At 44.9% G+C, this 17860-nt stretch overlaps 1 protein-coding gene across 7 annotated transcripts in view; it reads left to right on the top strand.

Annotated features, from left to right (window-relative positions):
* GTF2IRD1 (GTF2I repeat domain containing 1) overlaps nt 1-17860 on the top strand; it is a 173118-nt gene that overhangs the window by 110457 nt on the left and 44801 nt on the right. For all 7 annotated transcript variants that reach the window (XM_074974916.1, XM_074974919.1, XM_074974922.1 and 4 more), the window contains exons 11-15: nt 2506-2626; nt 9598-9635; nt 11060-11140; nt 15136-15225; nt 16622-16675. In XM_074974916.1, coding sequence (XP_074831017.1) covers nt 2506-2626; nt 9598-9635; nt 11060-11140; nt 15136-15225; nt 16622-16675 — 384 coding nt within the window. The remainder of the gene's footprint in view (nt 1-2505; nt 2627-9597; nt 9636-11059; nt 11141-15135; nt 15226-16621; nt 16676-17860) is intronic.

Raw genomic sequence — 17860 nt, 5'->3', positions numbered from 1 at the left:
CTGATGTATATATGAAAAGTTACTGTAAAAATGGCACCATCTGGTCATGTGTTTATTGTCTGCCAATGATTTCAGACCCAATGGGCTCAATTTACAAGTAAAAACTTATTTTCTCTAACTAAGTGCTTTGCAAATTTAGGCTGGGATCTGAGAGTCAAGCTGGGTGCTTTTATCGCCAGTTATAAAGGTTCTACAAGCCACATTAACCCTTCAATGGCACCTGTACAAACTTGTTATGGTGCTGGGAAGCCCTCACTAGCACCCACGCAACCCCTTTGCCTACAATGGGGTTTGTGCAAGTGTAACTGACTGGAAATTAGGAAACAATTCCGTTGTTGTTGCACAGGATTGGAACACATTCCAGCTTACTCCCTGCTAGCTGTGTGGTCTCTGCAGGGCTAACAGAAGCAAAAAGCAGTAAAAACTTAGTTTTTGACTCCAGTCAGCAGATCTGAATACACAGAAGAACTGGGTCTGCTGAGTAAGGAGGTGCCATTTTTACTTTACACTTTGTCAGAGTGGCGCTGCACTTTAAGTTGCCATCGACAAAGTATCCTAAGGTTTCCACTGCAGTTTTGCTCAACATTTAATTAAAAACCCACCGCGCCTAGGAAACCTATTTTTGCTGCTCCCTGGGCGGGTACTTAAGTAAGGCTTCATTGTTGCAAGATCAAGATTTTGGTACATGGAAAAAGTACATTAGAAGGACCCAGTTGAACTGTGAGAAGATAAATAGCGTCTTTTGTGATCCCTGCTGCTTCATGTTCCCATTGCAAAGCCTTGCCCTCTTTTACATGCCGGTGACTAAAGGAAAAGGGACTTTACATGGCCACAGATTGTACACACTTCAAAAGGAGGTAGCTGAAATGTGGCTTCGAGCTGAGTAAAGTTCGAGTATTACAGATGATAACGAGATACCTGCCTTGTTTGTGCAGCTTGTCAGAATAATTCTGCTTCCTCCTTCCCTCAGATCTGGCTAATCCTTCAGTCTCCATTCACCTGCTCTCTAGCACCTCATTTTCCTTTCCTTTGCCGTCTTCATAGGGCTCTTTTCATCTCTAAGATCATGGCTGGAGCTTGATTACTGAGGAGCAGAGGAAGGGCAAAGAGAAGGTTTTCATGGCTGCTAAATGCTTATTCGTCTCCTTGTCTCAATTTTGTCACGCCCCCTTCTTTCTCTCACACACGAGGGGCAGATTTTATATGCTCAGGCCATGGTGCTGACACCTCTCCCACTCGCCGCACCACATACAGATTCGAAAACACTTGTATTTGAAGTAGAATGTGATGCCTTTGGCCAAGCAGCAGCCTACAGGATACCACTGGCCTCCAGGTCAATTTGTGTGGCAGGTGGTTGCTCTGAGCCTTGCCTCCCTACCTCAAACTGCATTGCCCAGGGCACCCGCTTGTATCTGTGCTAAGCTCTGAACTGGCCATACCGTGTCAGATTGTTCAACGCAGTGCATGCCGGGCCCCTCCCAGTCTGACTCCCGTGCTCAGGAATTCAGGCCGCCTGAGGCTATGCAACAATAATATCAAACCGGGAAGGGAACAGGGTGGAGCCTGGCATACTGGCACCTGGGGACTGAATTCATCTTTTAGGTACTTGCCCCCAGAGAAGTGAGGAATCATGGTGACTTGAGAGAGGAGACATGGAGGACCAAAACCAATAGGAAGGGCTGGTAAAAGAAAATCCATCGAGAGAGAGGCTTGTGTAAATGACAGTCATCTTCAATGCAGTCCCCGGACTCCCCGCCACCGGAACCCTCCTGCTCCTGACCCTCCTGGCCAACACTTGTGCAACTGCCTCCGTAACACGTTTCCTGAGGATTTTCCCCCTCAAGCCTTTCACTGCGTTCAGTAATATTACTCTAACTAGCCAACCCTGTGCGAGGAGGTCTGACTCAAATGCAAAGGTGCCCATCTCCCAGGAGGTCCTGCATCTCTTCTTGCTGGAAGGACCTTTCTCTTAGAATGGCGTGAAGGCAATTGCCAAGCAGAATTTCCTGTGCTAGATCATACTAATGCTGCAGTGTAGCCAAGAGAAGGTGTCCTCGTATCTTTGGATTGTCTGTACTGCAGTCACAGGGTGACTGCTGCTTGAGTAGGCCCACCTGAGCTCATTTTAATCTAGCCCGTTCAGGTCCAGGAGCAGGGAAACCCCAGCAGCACTTGCTTCAGTGCAGGCTAGTCCTGTGAGTAATTACCCAGGGTTCCAGACAGGCTTGTACGGCCCACACTGAAGTGCCCTCTGCTCCGGGACCCAAGCTAGCTTAAAGCTAGCTCGTTATGTCTTTCACACCCTCAGATTGGTGTATTGACATACCCTTTATGTGTAACCCAGACACTCACTCTTTATGCATCACAAGCTGCTGACTGGCTTTGTAAATGCAGGAGAGGAACATCATGTAGTCTAGTGAGCTATGCTGCTAGCATTCGAATTCTTCTGTGGTTAATTCTGGTTTTGCTTTTCATTATAAAACCTTGCTGCGGAACTGGGACCAGGAAGTAAATTTACCAAAGATCCTACGAAGCTGGAGCCCTCCAGCCCATCGGGGGAAATCTCTCCAGAACCACACAGAATGGCACTGCTAGACCTGGCAGGGACTTCTCAGGCTAATAACAGGTATGTGGCTTTCATCTCCACCTAAGCAGTTTCCTCCATAAAGACTAGAGGCTAGATTGTGACTCCCTCAGCCCACGTGCAGCCCCACTGGGGTCCACTTGAGCCGCTGGTGGAGTGAGATTCTGCTCACAGTGAGTGTGAGAGTCTTGCTCCGTGGAAGCACTGATCATAGCGCGCCTCTGCCATATACTGTGTCTTTCGTTGGTTTCAAAGGCTATGCAGCAAGGGAGCTGGAAACCTTCCCATTTCAGATGCGTATGTTTTTTGGTTTTTTGTTGTCTTTTTTTAACCTGATGCAGTCGGGTTGACGTTACTAGTAAAGCTGTAAGAGAGAACAAGTCTAATCGGCCTTCATTTGTCAGACTTTTAACGCACGAGGCTAGTGAGGGAGTCACTGTTAGTCACAGTAATGCTGAGAAATCCGGAGGGGGAATGTGTAAAACAAAAAGTGGAAAGTATGCAGTCAATTAGCCCAAGCTCTTTCATGCATGTGTGTCTGTGTAAGAGAGATGTTTTGATATCACTTACGGTACGCTCTCAGGGCTAGATGGGGGAGTCAAAGGAAGTGACTTTTTTGCCTGAGTGAAAACCGAGTAAGAACTTCAGGATTTTCCCCAAATGTCCGAGCCTTACAGTGTGGTGTTGTGTCCAATTTTTGCTGCCTGTCTGTTTAGACTGCAAACTCCTCAGGGCAGGGACTGTATCATCTTTTGTCACTTGGGCAGTGCTGAGCACACTGTTGGCACTGGAAAGATTATTTCCAAAGATGCAGTTGCTGCAAGTGGAAGCAATATTTTGTTTGTCATCCTGAGAGTTTGGAACATGCTCTGCAATCCTCTGTTGGCAGCCATCTGAAATCAGGAAAGACCTGAGTAAGGGGAGTGAGATGGAAAGCACTGAATGCTGTTGCTAATAATGTGGTAACTGTAAGTGCTTTGTTTTAGCACAATAATGAAAACCTCAGGGCTCATTTTTCACCTTTGATGGTGTGCCCACCGTAGCTGCCATTAGCAAACCACTAGAGAAATCAGATCATCCTGCTATTGTGAGCTGATACCAAAAAAAGAGATCAAAACCACTGAGTTTGAACAAAAGGGATCGGGTCACTACCGTGTGCAAACAAGGTAGGAGAAGATTTCCTTCCTGAATTATCTGAGATGCCTAAAGTAGGTCTACAAATTCACCATCAGACTGCGGTCTAACAGGTCACGCTTTATAAGAAGGGTACATTCATAACTGATTGATAGGTGTTTTGACAAATGCCTAATCAAATTCATAGAGGCAAACAGGTGATGGGACACGAGATGAGGAGGACTCTGAGAATTCTTTCCCAGGTGTCTGGCTGTTGAGTCTTTCCCACATACTCAGGATCCAACTGATTGCCGTATTTGGGGTTGGGAAGGAAGTTTCCCCCCAAGTCAGATTGGCAGAGACCCTTGGGTTTTTTTACCTTCCTCGGTAGCATGGGTCACTTGCAAGTTTAAACTAGTGTAAATGGTGGATTCTCTGTGACTTGAAGTCTTTAAATCATGATCTGAGGACTTGCAACTCAGCCAGAGGCAGGGGTCTATTATAGGAATGGGTGGGCAAGCATCTGTGGTCTACAGTGTGCAGGAGGTCAGATTAGATGATCACGGTGGTTCATTCTGTCCTTAAAGTCTGTGAGGTCAATAGGTTATAACCATCAAGCCTTCAAGTGATGCATTTATAACCACATGTAACACACATTACGCATGCCCGTGATAGTCTTATAACACCTATTGATTATGTATTAACTCTGTATGAACTACATGTAAATGTAGTGACATGTGAGTACAGACGGCAGGGGGAGAGATGTTCTGGTGCGTGACCAGCTTCATGCTGCTGAGACCCAATGTACATGGCGGTATGTGGCTGCAGCTCTGTGTGAAGAGCAGCGCTCTGGGTGCTGGTGTTACCCCAGAGAGGTGTGATTCCTTCCACAGCCCCCAGGGTGTGCCAGGGGATAGGGGCTATTCTGTGACACTTCCCTCCTCCCACGTGCTCAACCAGCTTTGCTGGGTGAAATCCTGGTCCCAGTGAAGCCCAGGGCAAAACTCGCATGGTGCTCTGGGGCTAACCCCAGGTCTGTGGGAGCTGGGCTGATGGTCTTGGGGTTTCCAGCTGCACCGTAAACCTGGGTTTACAGTTGGTAGACCCAGGACTCAGAGCCGTGCCAACACGTTCATACTTCACCACGCCAACCTCCTGACATGGGTCTGCAGCTTGAGCTGCAGCCGCACTGCAAAATGATATGGCTTGGATCCGAGTCTCAGTGGGACGGGGGCTCTGCTCTCTCACCAGCAAGGCTCTAGGACCGGGCCTTGAGTGCTTGTTGACCCAAGTCAGACTGATTTGTGTGTGCATGGAAGGGGCGCTTGGGGTCAATCCTGACTTAGCGTGTGGTGTAGACGTACCCATTGAGGTTAATAACATTCTAGCCCTAAAGGCCTTGGGGTGTTTGGCATTGGTTGCAGCATCCTGTTTAATTTTGTGATGGATCGTGAATCCCACAGGAAAAAGGTCTTTACAAATATCCTGAGATGACTACAACTGAGGGCAGGGACTGGCTCTGCCTGTGAATTGCTGTGTCACAAGTAACAACAGTGATGCCCTGTACAGGACACACACGGCTTGGCTAGCGGGTGCTGCTTGGTGTGCTTAGGGCATGCCGAGTTGATCCAATTTAACTGACGGTGGGATTTTAAAATCTTATTCACTTAAACTGGTCCCAAAGGCTGTTGTGTCCACATTCTCATTTAGTTTATTTAAATACAAGAGCTAGGTGGTATTATGTTTTTATTTACTAAAGTTGATTAGGAACAGATGAAAGCTTAAGATACTCTTAAAACAGAGAGAAGAGACACGGCCTTTTGCATTGTTTTAACTAAACTGTGTGATGTGACCCATTTGCTTGTATGTGTTACAGATTCATAAATAATGACTCTCTTACAGCCCCCAGCTACAGAGCCTTGGCTTTTTAGCTCCATCAGTTGCAGCTCATGCTTTAGCCCAGCAGGTCCCTGGTTCAGCCCCAGGTGCATTAGTCAAACTGGCAGCCGTCGCATGCGGACGAGGCTGTGCTTTCCAAGAATGGATAAACTTGTTGCTTTGGCGAGGGCCTAACGGGGAAATAAGTAAACATGTGGAACACGTGGCCAAAAGGGCTGCTGTTGAATCAATTCCTCTTTGTCCAGCACTTGCTGTCACATGCTGAGCAGTGAACCTATCACAGAGTATTTTAGCACAGGGAACGTACTGACCCAAAATTCTTAACACCTGACAGTCACGTTCTCCATATTCTCCGGCGCCCAAGACAAGGACGAGATTTGTGTGATGATATTGACTTCACGGCAATAAGCGCTGGGAAGCGGACAGAACTTAGAGTGGAATTTGGCTCGTGCTCTGTATGGTGCCATTTCGCATATGTTTGTGGGATGGGAACTCTCTTAAGTCTCTTGCTTGGCTGAGACTCATGCAAGAGTCTCTGGAGCAAGAGGGAGTCTTCAAAACCTGTGAAAATGGTCAGGTCCTTGCTTTCGTTCAAGTGCTCGAGCTTGCAAAGGAGTCCTCTTCTTTGACTGCCGCCCTAGGTTTAAGGAATGTGCAAAGGGTTGCCTCTTACAAGCAGAATCCAACATCGCGATGTCACAGTGTTTTGGCAAGGGTTCGTCAAGGTATATAGGCACATGCAGAACTTTAAGCATGGGAGCGCTCATTTTCCTCTCAGCAAAACACTTAAACATACGCTTAAGAAGCGTTTTGCTGAATCAGGTCTCAGATGAACAATTGTAACTGGGGAGTCTGTAATTTCAAGTGTGGTATTGGATTGCACAAAGTATGTATCCTGCTAAAGGAAGTAATACGCTGTATGAATTGATTATACTGGTAATAAGTTGTTGAAATTCAGAACTGATATATAAATATGGGGCTCACTCATTAAAGTCAATGAAAGGGTTTTATTAACTTCAGTGGGCATTGGATTGGGCCTTTCCTTATATTGGTATACTATTATATAGGTATATTGTATAGGTAGATATATTGCATAGATGGAAGAGCTTTATTGTCTACTTGACTGTGCATAATCTTTGCTAAATGAGAGCATAATGGGTAGTACAAATTAGGACCTGATTCTGCACCGCTGATGTTAATCAGAGTTTTTCTGTTCTGTCTAGATGGATACTTACGCAGCCCTCATGATCATAGTACCTGAAGTTGTTACTGTGTTCATTTTCGCAACACCCCAAGGAGGCAGGATAGTGCTGCTTTCCCCATTTTACAGATGGGGAACTGAGACACTGAGGCACTAAGTGATTTGACAGAGGTCACATAGGAAGTCTGTTACAGAGCAGGAATTGAACCCAGGTCTCTAGAGTCCCAAGCAAGTGCCTTAACTACAAAGCTATACTTCAGTTAGCCAACCAGTCATTGACTTCTATGGGTGTGTGATCAGGCTTCAGGTGTTTAGGCTGGATCTTCAAAGCTGCTGAGCACCCACTGCTCCTGTTGACTTCCAAAGGGGCTTTGGAAAATGCTCAGCACCCCTGAAAATCATCCTTTGTATGTCAATAGCTGTAAACATATCACTTCCTCTTGTTTGATTTTTCTCTTCAGTTAGTATACTTTATTCTCTCCCCCCACCCCCCAAATATAAAAATACAGTTAAATCGACCTGAAGACAAACAGGCAGGCAGAATAGTGACAAGATGATAGGGATGTGAAGCTAATTAGCCAATCTGCCCCTAAGAAATTTTGCTTAGAATACTCAGTGGTAGATTTTTTTTATCAGACTGTGCAACAGTATCCGAGTCAGTAAAAGGTCTGGAATTTGCATTCTCAACGTGCAAGTGAATCTGGGGGCTTCCTGTCCATGTTGAACACCTGCTAATATTGAATTGTCTTCACCTTCATCCCTACTGTGCTCTGACTGTTTCTAGTAGTGAGTCAGGATTGCACATTCTGGTAAAATAGCTTTAGAAAATCTTAGAGAAAAATAATGTTTTTTTTTTCTGGAGCAGAGTTGGGCAGTGGTTCTAAGTGGAGTTTAATGATTGTGAGGGATACCAACCAGAGCAGGGTTTCGAGTTTTTAGTTTGTTTTCATTGCAGCATAATCATTCGGCTGTTTGTACTGAACCTTATTCTGATCTGACTTCCTTGGTTTTACCCGAATATAAATCCCAGATTTATTGAACCAGATTCAGCACTCAGTTATATTAGTGAAACACTACCACAAATTCAGTGAAGTCAGGGGGTCACTCTGGATTTACAGGGATCTAACTGACTAGCCCATTGAGTTCAACTGGGCTACTGTTGACTAACACTGGTCTCAGTGAGAACATAATCCAGCCATGTATGTTGAATTCACAGGCTATGTGAATTATAGCCCACTTGGGTTAATTCAGTTTGTTGTATAGGAAATCCTAAATTACAGTGGAGATGAAAAACTTGCTTTGATCATACAGACCCTCCCCCCCCCCATGTTTTGGTAATGTATATTTCTAAATAAAATATACATTTTTAAATTTAATTTAAATTTTTTTTTTTTAAAGAAAAAGTCCATATTCGTGTGTAGAGTATGTACAGAGACTTTTGCTCCCCTGTTAGGAACATAGACTAGTCATCCAGCTAGTCCAATATCATGTCTCTGACATTTGGTAACCCCAGATGCTTTAGAGGAAGGTGCAAAAAACCCTGCACTGGACAATGATGGGATAATCTGCCCCAGGGAAGGTTTCCTCTGAAGAGCCATTAGTTACAGGTTGCCTAATGCTCTGAAGCACGGGGGTTTACATCCCTTCCAAAAACTCTTGTTTGCTTTTTCTAATATTTGGCATGTATTCTAGTAGCTGTGGATAGCCTTGATCTCCATATAAATCCTTACATCCTTAGAAAGGGATTTTAACAGCATTCCTGGCTGGCTTAACTCTGTTCCCCTGGAAGTCAATGGTACAACTCCCATTGTCTTTGGTGGGTGCAGATTCAGCCAAACAATGAGTTTTTGGCAGAAGACAGCACTCTCTTCCATCAGCTTAAAGCGTCTTCACCAGAAGCGCTAACGGGGACAGCTGCGCTGATGCGAGTTTGCAGTGTAGACCTGAGGTTTGTTGTTAAAACTCAGTGAGATTCTCCTCTTTCTTTACACAGACGTTACTCCATTGATGTCTGTGGCTTTACCCCTGGTTTGCACTGATGTGACTGAGTGGGGACTCAGAACCCAGTGGGCTTGGTTGCTAAAAATCCCAAGACAACCCATGATTTAGCCTCCAGTAGGTCACTGGCTAGAAGATTTATCTCATTTGTGGCAATGCTTGAAATGTTTGCAGGGTTTCAGATGTGCAGGAGATACCTGAATCCTCCCAGAAGTTCATATAATAGCACTGTTAAAGGGGGGAAACAGAGCTTGATTTGAGACCCATCTGTCTTAAGAACGTTTTCAAACATTTCCTTTGCAGTAGCAACACCAATGTAATTACCCCAGTGCAAACCTCTACTGCAGAAACCCCACGCTGCTGTAAAGCAAGGTTTACGCTGGTAAGTTAAGTGGCATTGCCCATCCAAAGCTCATGCCGGAGAAACCTCCTGAGCCATCCTGCGGTATCTCTCTCTTACTTCCTTATGAAAATGTGTTATCATGATCTGATTTGCTGACGAGTTGTATAAGCCTTAAAGAAAGGAATTTGCCATGGTTTACTGACCCCAGAAACCCTGAGAGCTGTCATGAGTTCTTTCAACTGGAGCCCTGGAGTGCTCTGCTGCTAGGATCGTCAGTGTGGGATCTTTATTTTTTCCTTATGCAGAGGAAGTATTGAAGTCAGAGCTAGTTTTTTTTCCTCCTCAGTCCCTTGAAAATGCGCCTTTAGTCTATTTACTGCACTGTACATAAGCATGTATTTTTTAAGCGATCCATTGATAGTTCCTTTACCGTGTCTCATGTCCGCTTCTCCTTGTCAGGTCTGAGAAGAGTAGTGTTTCTGAAGACTGTGAACCAGGTGAGCAAGAAATAATGGCTGCTTTCTACTGAGAAAGTGTAATGGTGAGGGACATAAAAAAGGCTAGGTACCGTCTAATAAATATCAGATTTCCCCGGGAAGCAGATAAACTCTCCAGTTCTTCGGCTGAGATGATGACATGCCACGTGGCATGTCATTTGCTGAGTGCACACTCTCCTAGCAATGTGCTGCAGTTATGGCTATTGTAATGAAACATTTCTATACAAATGACAAAAGTGTAGCAAACATTGCTGCTTATCACCGCTCCCCGTAGTGTACTATGCTTTCCATTGTGTGGGGCTTGGAATCTCTGTATGCTTCTGTTGAATAGCTTATAGGAAGAGATATGTCATGGGGAGGACAATGCCTTCTATATTGTATATTTTGATGGGTAATAAAGCATTCTGTGACTATCTGTATGAGGGATATTGTGTGTGGTGGTGTTGTGTTTACACACAACACACACACCCACACATGCTCCCTCTTTAAAATGAGCCCATCTGAGTGGGAATGCATCATTATTTAAAAACAAATACAAAAGATAATAACAAGAATACCTACCCAGGAGAGTAAGCGGGGGGGAAAGCCTGAGAAAATAGACCAGACTCATTCTGGGCCCTGACGGCCTACAGACTGTCGCTCTGTCATACTAGTGGCAAGAGTGAATTACAGTCAAGGATCCTTTCTAGAGAACTTCCTTTAGACACATCTCTGAAACCTTTTTGACATGAATTGATTGTCACAATATCCCTCGGAGGCAAATAAGCGAGTAAGTATTTTTCCCTTTTCACAGACAGGGATGCAGAGATACTTGTCCTATGGCCTCTTGGGCAGGCCTTGATTCAAGAGAACACTTTGACGATAATGAGACTTAAACACATGCTTAAATGTGCTGCTGAATCGGAACCGTATTTACTGAGGCCTTCTCTACCGGAAGAAGTTGCCCTAGTTTGTTTCTGGTAGAATTTTAAACCAGAATATTTAAACTGTTACAACAGACTGTGAGCACTCTCTTATTGTGGTTTTAAACCAGGCTTACTTCAGTTTGGTTTAAATTGATTAGGAATCGGTTTAAGATGAAGTGAAATAAGTCATTCTTAAACTGCATCCGCATAGGGGTGTGATCATTTAACTAAATCAGTGAAGAAAGTGATTTAAATTAAACCAGTGCAGTTTTCTCATATAGACAAAGCCTTATCCTTTCTCTGCCTCAGTTTTCCTGTCTGTACAGTGGAGTTAGTGATGGTAACCTACATGTGCAATGTGCTTTGAGACCTATGGGTGAAGTGCTGAGCGTTGTTATGAGGAACAGGTCACTGTATAGAATCGAACATGCTGGCAGTGAGGATTTTTCCTTCCCGGGCATGGATAATTAGTGGCCAGTTGTTGTCTTTCATGCATCTGATTAATTTTTTTCCTGCTAGGTACCTCAGCAGAACTGAGTGGGATCAGACCTATCAAAATAGAGCCAGATGAGCTGGACATCATTCAAATAACCGTTCCAGGTAAAATATAAAACTTTGGAATTGCTCAGAAATATCTAGGCAAAGAACGTTGGCCTCCGATTGCACTGCGTGAAGATTTTGCTTTTGGAAAGGCAGGTTGGAGGAAATTGGGATCTCTCCTCATCTCACTTTCTCTTAGGATGAATTTTGCTCCCCAGTCCCTTTCTCTTTCGAAAGTAAAGTTCCAGTTGTGCATCAGAAGTTAGCTGATTTCTTTGGAAGACCTTTGGGACAACACATGGCTTTGTTTTTTCAAGGGCTTGGTCTGTGTCAGTTCATTTTATGACTTTCACCGTCTCCCTGTCCCTGTCCCATCTCTGGCCAGGCAGGCTGGGAGCAGACTCTTCTGGAGCAGATGCTAACACTGCTCTTTCAGTGATAAGCAAGAAGCACGGAGGTAGTAGGTGACCATTGCCTTCCTCTATCCCTGTGCTCTCCACCCGAGCCCCAGTGAGTATCCCTGTCCCTGTTTACAGAGGTGGGAACTGAGAGACAGAAAGTTAAATTATTTGTCCCAGGTCACATGTCAAATCCATGGCAGGACTGAGAGTAGAATCCAGATTTTCTGACTCCCAGCCCAGTGCAAAGAAAGCCATAGACATTCTTGCTTTTAGAAGGAGCAAATTGGAAACAGTGGTTGCAGCCTGTTGGGGAAGAATATGGAGTGGGTCTGGAAGGGATTTTAAAGTGATTTCACTTTAAGTTGTATCTGTTGATTTATTCTGGAGATGAACACCTATGGGGTGGATGCACCCGTGTGGGAAAATGCTATGTTAGGCGGATCCCTTTAAATTGTGGCCTCCACGTTTCTATAGCACTGTGCGTTGGCTCCCAAGGGTGTAATTGAGCCTATTGAAAGCTGGTGTTCTGTCGTCACTTCTGTCTCTCATTAGCTGATATGCCCTGTAGGACCACTGGTGACGTCTCTGCAGCTTGCATCTGGCTAGGGCTTATCATTATACAAGTGGATAAATAGTAGCTCCAAGCAACCAGTTCTAAGGCTACCAAGCTGCCAGTGAGCAATCAGTGGTGCACATATGCTATGTTTCACTCACACACACACACACACACACACACACACACACACACACACACACACACACACACACACACACACACACACACACACACACACACACACACACACACACACACACACACACACACACACACACACACACACACACACACACACACCCTAAAAGTAGCAGGGGCTAGAATTGTTCTCACTCACACTGGTAGGGTGGACCACACATTTGCTGCCCCCTGTCGTGGCATCACCCACCCTAAGAAGGTGTCCTGCTAGAGGGAAGAGCAATGACTTCAGCTCTCCAGGGATTGCCTAGAGTGGGTTCCCCAGGTAGAACCTGGTAGACTTGGTCCTCTGGAACTTAGCAGGGCTGACAGCAGGCCGAGGTCAATGAGGGCCCATCAGGCCAGATAAAAAAGGCTGGCAGCTTTTACAAGGGGCCAGTTCTGGAGGAAGCCCAGGACAGGGAACGCTCATTCTCCTTGCCCTAACCCAAGTAACCTGGCCTGATCAGGCCTCTCACCTTGGTAGGATTTCCTTTGGCTCTCTGTGAAGATATAGTTATGGTCTTTAATGCCCAAGTGGCTGTTTTGAGTTCAGATGTAGCTTCTTTTCTGTTCATGCCAGAAGGGGACTAGATGGAGAGCTGATCTGGCCAGAGGGCTAGGCCACAGAAGTGCCAGACCATTGTGGTGCTAGACGGGAAGAAACCCTAAAAAGCTGCGTCCTGACACAAGGGGGCAATCTGGTATGCTGATAGAATTCCAGATTAACCCTTTGTCTTTAGGGGGTTACCGTGGATTTATAGCTGTGGAACTGAGAGCAGAATGTGGTCCCCCATCTTTTCTTTAGCCCTGGTGTTTGGCTATCCCAGCCCATTGAGTGGTGTTCGTTTGGGGAACGTGTGCAGGAGTGAATTAGATTGATCAGTTGGATCAGCGGAAGGGACAGGTAGACCATGCAAGCTGGGTCAGGTGGCATCCAGCGCAATAAGCATGTGGTTTTGGAGTAGACCGCGGAGAAGGGGCTGAAAGGATACATGCAGGATTGGACCCAGAGTGCATTCATGAGCCACGGACCTTTGGGGAGATGATCGCCCTGAAAAGCTGCTGGGCTAACAGTCCGTGTTGGGATCCTCTACAGCAAAGTAGGTAAATAGTTTCTGAAGGCAAGACCACAAAAATCACCTAATTTGTTTCCTGTCTGTTGTATAAGGTTGGCAGATCTCAAACCTCAAGTGTTTATATTCCTGACCAGGGCACCGGTTCAGGAAAGCATCCCTGTTCAGGAAGGGCGGCTAAGCACATGCTTGAATCCCACTGAAATCACTGGGACCTAAGCACTTACCCAAGGTCCAGATCCTAGGCACCCAACGCTGATTAATTTCAGTGGAAGATAGGCACCTTTAAGTACCTCTGAGTATCGGGGCCCAAGTCCTTTCTTGCATTGGGTCCTAGAGTTGTTGAGGAGCCAGTGGTCGCAGGCCATAATGGGGACAGCAGCGTTGAAAACAATAGGTTCTGGAGAGTAAAGAGGAGAGATTAGGAGCTTCCCTCAGGAAGACCATTCCTTGGGCTGGTATTTATAGGGTTGTTACCTTAGCTCGGTAGTGCACCAAATGGTAGGAACATCTTAAGGGGTGATTAGTAAGGTGCATTTCCAATGTGTTTTACAAGCATTAACTACAGAGTAACCTTGATGGAATTAGAGCAAGAGCGTGACTTTGAGTGTGTCCCACTGGGAGGTGACGCTCTTGGGTAGAAATAATGCCCACGCCAGCTGCAGTTCAGATGGTTCTGAATTAGAGCCACTTGTGTTAGTCTGATGCAACTCCATTGAAGTCAGGGGAGTCCCTCTGGATTTTACACCATTTTGATGAGAGCGGACTTGATTCCATAGTTAATATAGAGGAAGGAAAAAGGATCCAGGTATATTGCTAGATCAAACATTTTCATTTTCGGCTCGCCATGTAACAGGAGAGAAGAAGGCTAATGGCTGGCGTTAATAGGTGTATTTTATACAAGTTTAAGGAAGCTGAGTTATCATAGTTTTTGAGCCCTGATTAGATGACACTTGGAGTTCAGAGTCCACATAAGGCAATGGAAGGCCAGTATAGTTAAATTAGAGGGAGTACAGCTTAGGGCAAGGAAGATTAATAAAATGGAGGTGCTCACATATGAGGAGACCTTGATGAAATTTGGATTATTTATCCTTAGAGAAGGTGATTAAGTAGTGACCTGATTGAAGTATTTAAAGTAGCTAAAGGTTTATTTTAAAATTAAAATTTGAGATCTCTTTGAGGGCATTGGAGAGGCCAGCATTAGAGGAGACAGGTTTAAATTAAGAGGGCATATATCTAAGAAAAATTTAAGGAGGCATTCTTTTATGGAGTGAGGCAGCGAGTGGGTGGAATGGTCTTCCTGAGGAGTGGGCAATGGAGTCAAGCAGCATTAATTTTTTTAAGCCAAAATTGGATGTCTAGATATTAAGTCATCATGAAGCCATTTTTTGGCCTTCAACCTTTGTGAGGCTTATAAGGAAACTTTTGCAGATGTTGCTATCTTCACCAATTTGGGAAGGTGGAGTGGGTTTTATAGATGTGTTTCTGATGTCCTCTTACAAGTGTTAAAGTGTATAGGAGAAAGGTAGCAGAGTTGCCATCAAAACATTCCAGACACAATGGCCCAGATCCTCAAAGATATATTTAGGCGCTTAACTCCCATTTCAATGGGAATTAGATGCCTAAATACTTTTGATGATGTGGACCAGTGTGAGTAGTCCTGCTTCTGGTCCTACGTGCCCTTGTGACTGTGTAAGTGCATCCTTTATCAAAGCAACATGCAGAGGCTCATATTGGGTAGGTTAGTTTTTCATGAATTCTTGTGGATGGACCATAAGGCTCTGAAGTCTGCTTCCAGGGATAGTGGCTGGGCTGTCAGAACTGTCTTTGGTGCTTTGTTCACAGACCGATCCCCCGGTTCCGATGAAATGCACGACCCAGTGACCAGCCGCATGACTTCAGACGATTCCAACTACATGCTAGAAACAGTAACAGGTAATTAAAAAAAAAAATCCAATAAAAATAATGGAATTAGAAAGCTCAGAAATTCTACAAACATCAGAAAGAAATGGAGTAGAAATTTCCCGCCAAGATTTTCAATAATAGGAGCCTGAAGTTAGGGTCCTAATTCCACAATTTTACTCACCAGTAAGTGTTCTAACCTTTCAAAATTGCCAAGCGCCCAGCAGCTCCTATTGACCAGTAAGAACTGCTGGGTGGTCAGCACTACTGAAATTGGGTCTCTCATTCGGGAGCACAAATATGGAAATGGGAGCCTAAGAGGCTCCTGTCACTTAGTCTTGGCCTAAACATGTAGCCTTGTTGCCCTGAAGCTGCCTTAACTGTGTCCAATAGAAAACATGTTTGAGAATCCAGAGGCGAAGTGTGTGTTAAATATTTGTTTGTTTTTTCCCCATGGCACATTTAAATATTTTCTGTTATTATTTGCATTACAATAATGCCAAGACTGGGATCCCATTGTGCCTGGGTGCTGCACATAGTAAGGGACAGTTCCTGCCCCGTGGACTCATCTAAAAATAGATGTAAACTCTTTGGGGCAGGGAGTATGTTTTTTGTAGTGTTTGTACAGCGCCTAGCACTATGGGGCTCCTAGGTGCTGCAATAATACCAATAATAAATAACCGTAATAACGAAATAGGCCACAGGTGGATGGGAATGAGAGGGACAGGGGGAAGTGACTTTGTTCAAGGACATTCCACAAGGGCGAAATGAATGTAAGATACCATCGTAATGAGCACCGTGTGAAAGGCAAAATAAGATGGGGAAGCAGTCGAATAAAAAGCACAGTCAGCAAGGACCTTTCCTTGAGAGTTAATGTTTGTAACAAGAAAGCAGAATCGTTTAATGTAATCGAGGGAGACTAACGAGAAAAGGTTTTTGCCCGGATTCAACCTAGTCCTCTTCTGACCTTCCCCAAAGGCAGCTCCCCACCTTCCTACAGCCTAAGTAGCCCCCCTTATAGCCTTTGCTCTGGGGACCTGTGAAAGGGGATGTGAATCTGAGCCGAGGTAAACGCCTTGCTCGCTGGGGACCAGACAGTGCCCTTACAGACTGTCAGAAAGATGGATCAGAAGGCGTGTCCTGTGTCACTCAACTTTGTGCTCTGTTGACTGAAGCGGGGGTGTGGGGGCAGTCCCCAAACTTCTCTGCTTAGTGCTGTTCTGTTATCTGGGAAATGCTGGCTATACACTGGACTGTTTTTCCCCAGCATAGGAGGAATATATTCCTTTTACAGCCAGATGCTCTAGCTAGCTATCTTCATCCCTCATTCTAGCCTCAAGCAAATTCTCATGCCTGCTCCTTGAGGTGTCTTGGGGAACATTGACTGATTTATGCAAGAGAAACTGCTAAACCTTTGCTTTCCTTCCAGTTTCAGATAAAGAGCCCAGCCAGGACTTAAGACACGAAGAAAAGCCGATGGAAGGTAAGAGTGAATTTGTAATAAAAGCAGGCCAGCTTATCCTCTGATAATCTCAGGTTTGTTTAAAGCCTGATTAAAACAGCTCTCTTTTATTTTATTATTTATTATTGATTTGTATTATCAAAGGGCCCAGTCATGGACCGGGACCCTATTTTGCTAGGGCTGAACAAACACAGAACAAAAAGACAGTCCCTTCCCCAGTGAGCTCCCAATCAGAGTATAAAACAAGAGAAAACAGATGGCTGTAGACAGACTGCATTGGGTGGACCATCTAAATTCTTGGCAAGGTAATTAGCTTCCCAACTACCTTGTTCAGAAGTACATCTCTGTATTTCAATGACCAGATCGTCAGATCTGGCCTGATTGATTGTATATCAACGTCACTCCATTGACATTAGTGAAATCACTCCAGTTTGTGCCAGCTGAGAATCGATCCCAGCAAATCTACTTGCCACAACAGTGGTGTCAGTTGCAGGTTTGGGGGTTATTTTTTAAGTATAAATTGCAGTGATGCCCTGTCTGATTCAATCATTTACTATTGTTGTCTGTCACCAGTCACGTCACTAAGAGCTTGGTTGTGTGCTCACTGAGGTTAGTAGCAAAGCTCCCGTTGACTTAAATGATGCAGGAGCAAGCCCTGAATTAGCAGAGGCTGTACAGCTCCCCAAAGTGAGAAATATTGGCCATCCCAATCAGCTGTTCGTCTGACCACAGAGTAGCGTGGAGGTTCGTAGTGAAGGCGGGAAATGCCTTCCTGACTGCCGCTGGACCAGAGACTAACTGAACAATGAAAACGGAAACAACTCTTCAGGGTTTGGCGCACAACTTCTCAGTGTTTCAGTGTTGTGTCGTAGGCCTGTTTATCTCTAAGTGGTCCAAGAGTGAAGCATGAGTCCTGTGCTATGTTGACAGGAAGGGAGAGAGGTTGAAAATGGAGAGGTTACCATGTGAGAATGTTGTGAACTTTGATTCAGGTCACATGGGCCTTGTATCGAAGGTCACCCCTTTTTATTTTTCTGAAAAAATGTTAATTCTTGAGGACTTGAGCACACACCTATCTCAGATAATTATCCATACAGTTTATTCTAGTCTATATAAGAACATTATTGCTCAGAGAGACAGCATGGTCTAGTAGGTACAGCACCGATGTGTGAGTCAGGAGACCTGTGCTCTCATCCCGGATCTGCC

Source organism: Natator depressus, chromosome 17 (genome assembly GCF_965152275.1).
Source record: "Natator depressus isolate rNatDep1 chromosome 17, rNatDep2.hap1, whole genome shotgun sequence".
In the NCBI taxonomy this organism is placed as follows: Eukaryota; Metazoa; Chordata; order Testudines; family Cheloniidae; genus Natator; species Natator depressus.
This window is presented reverse-complemented; position numbering and strand designations above follow the sequence as displayed.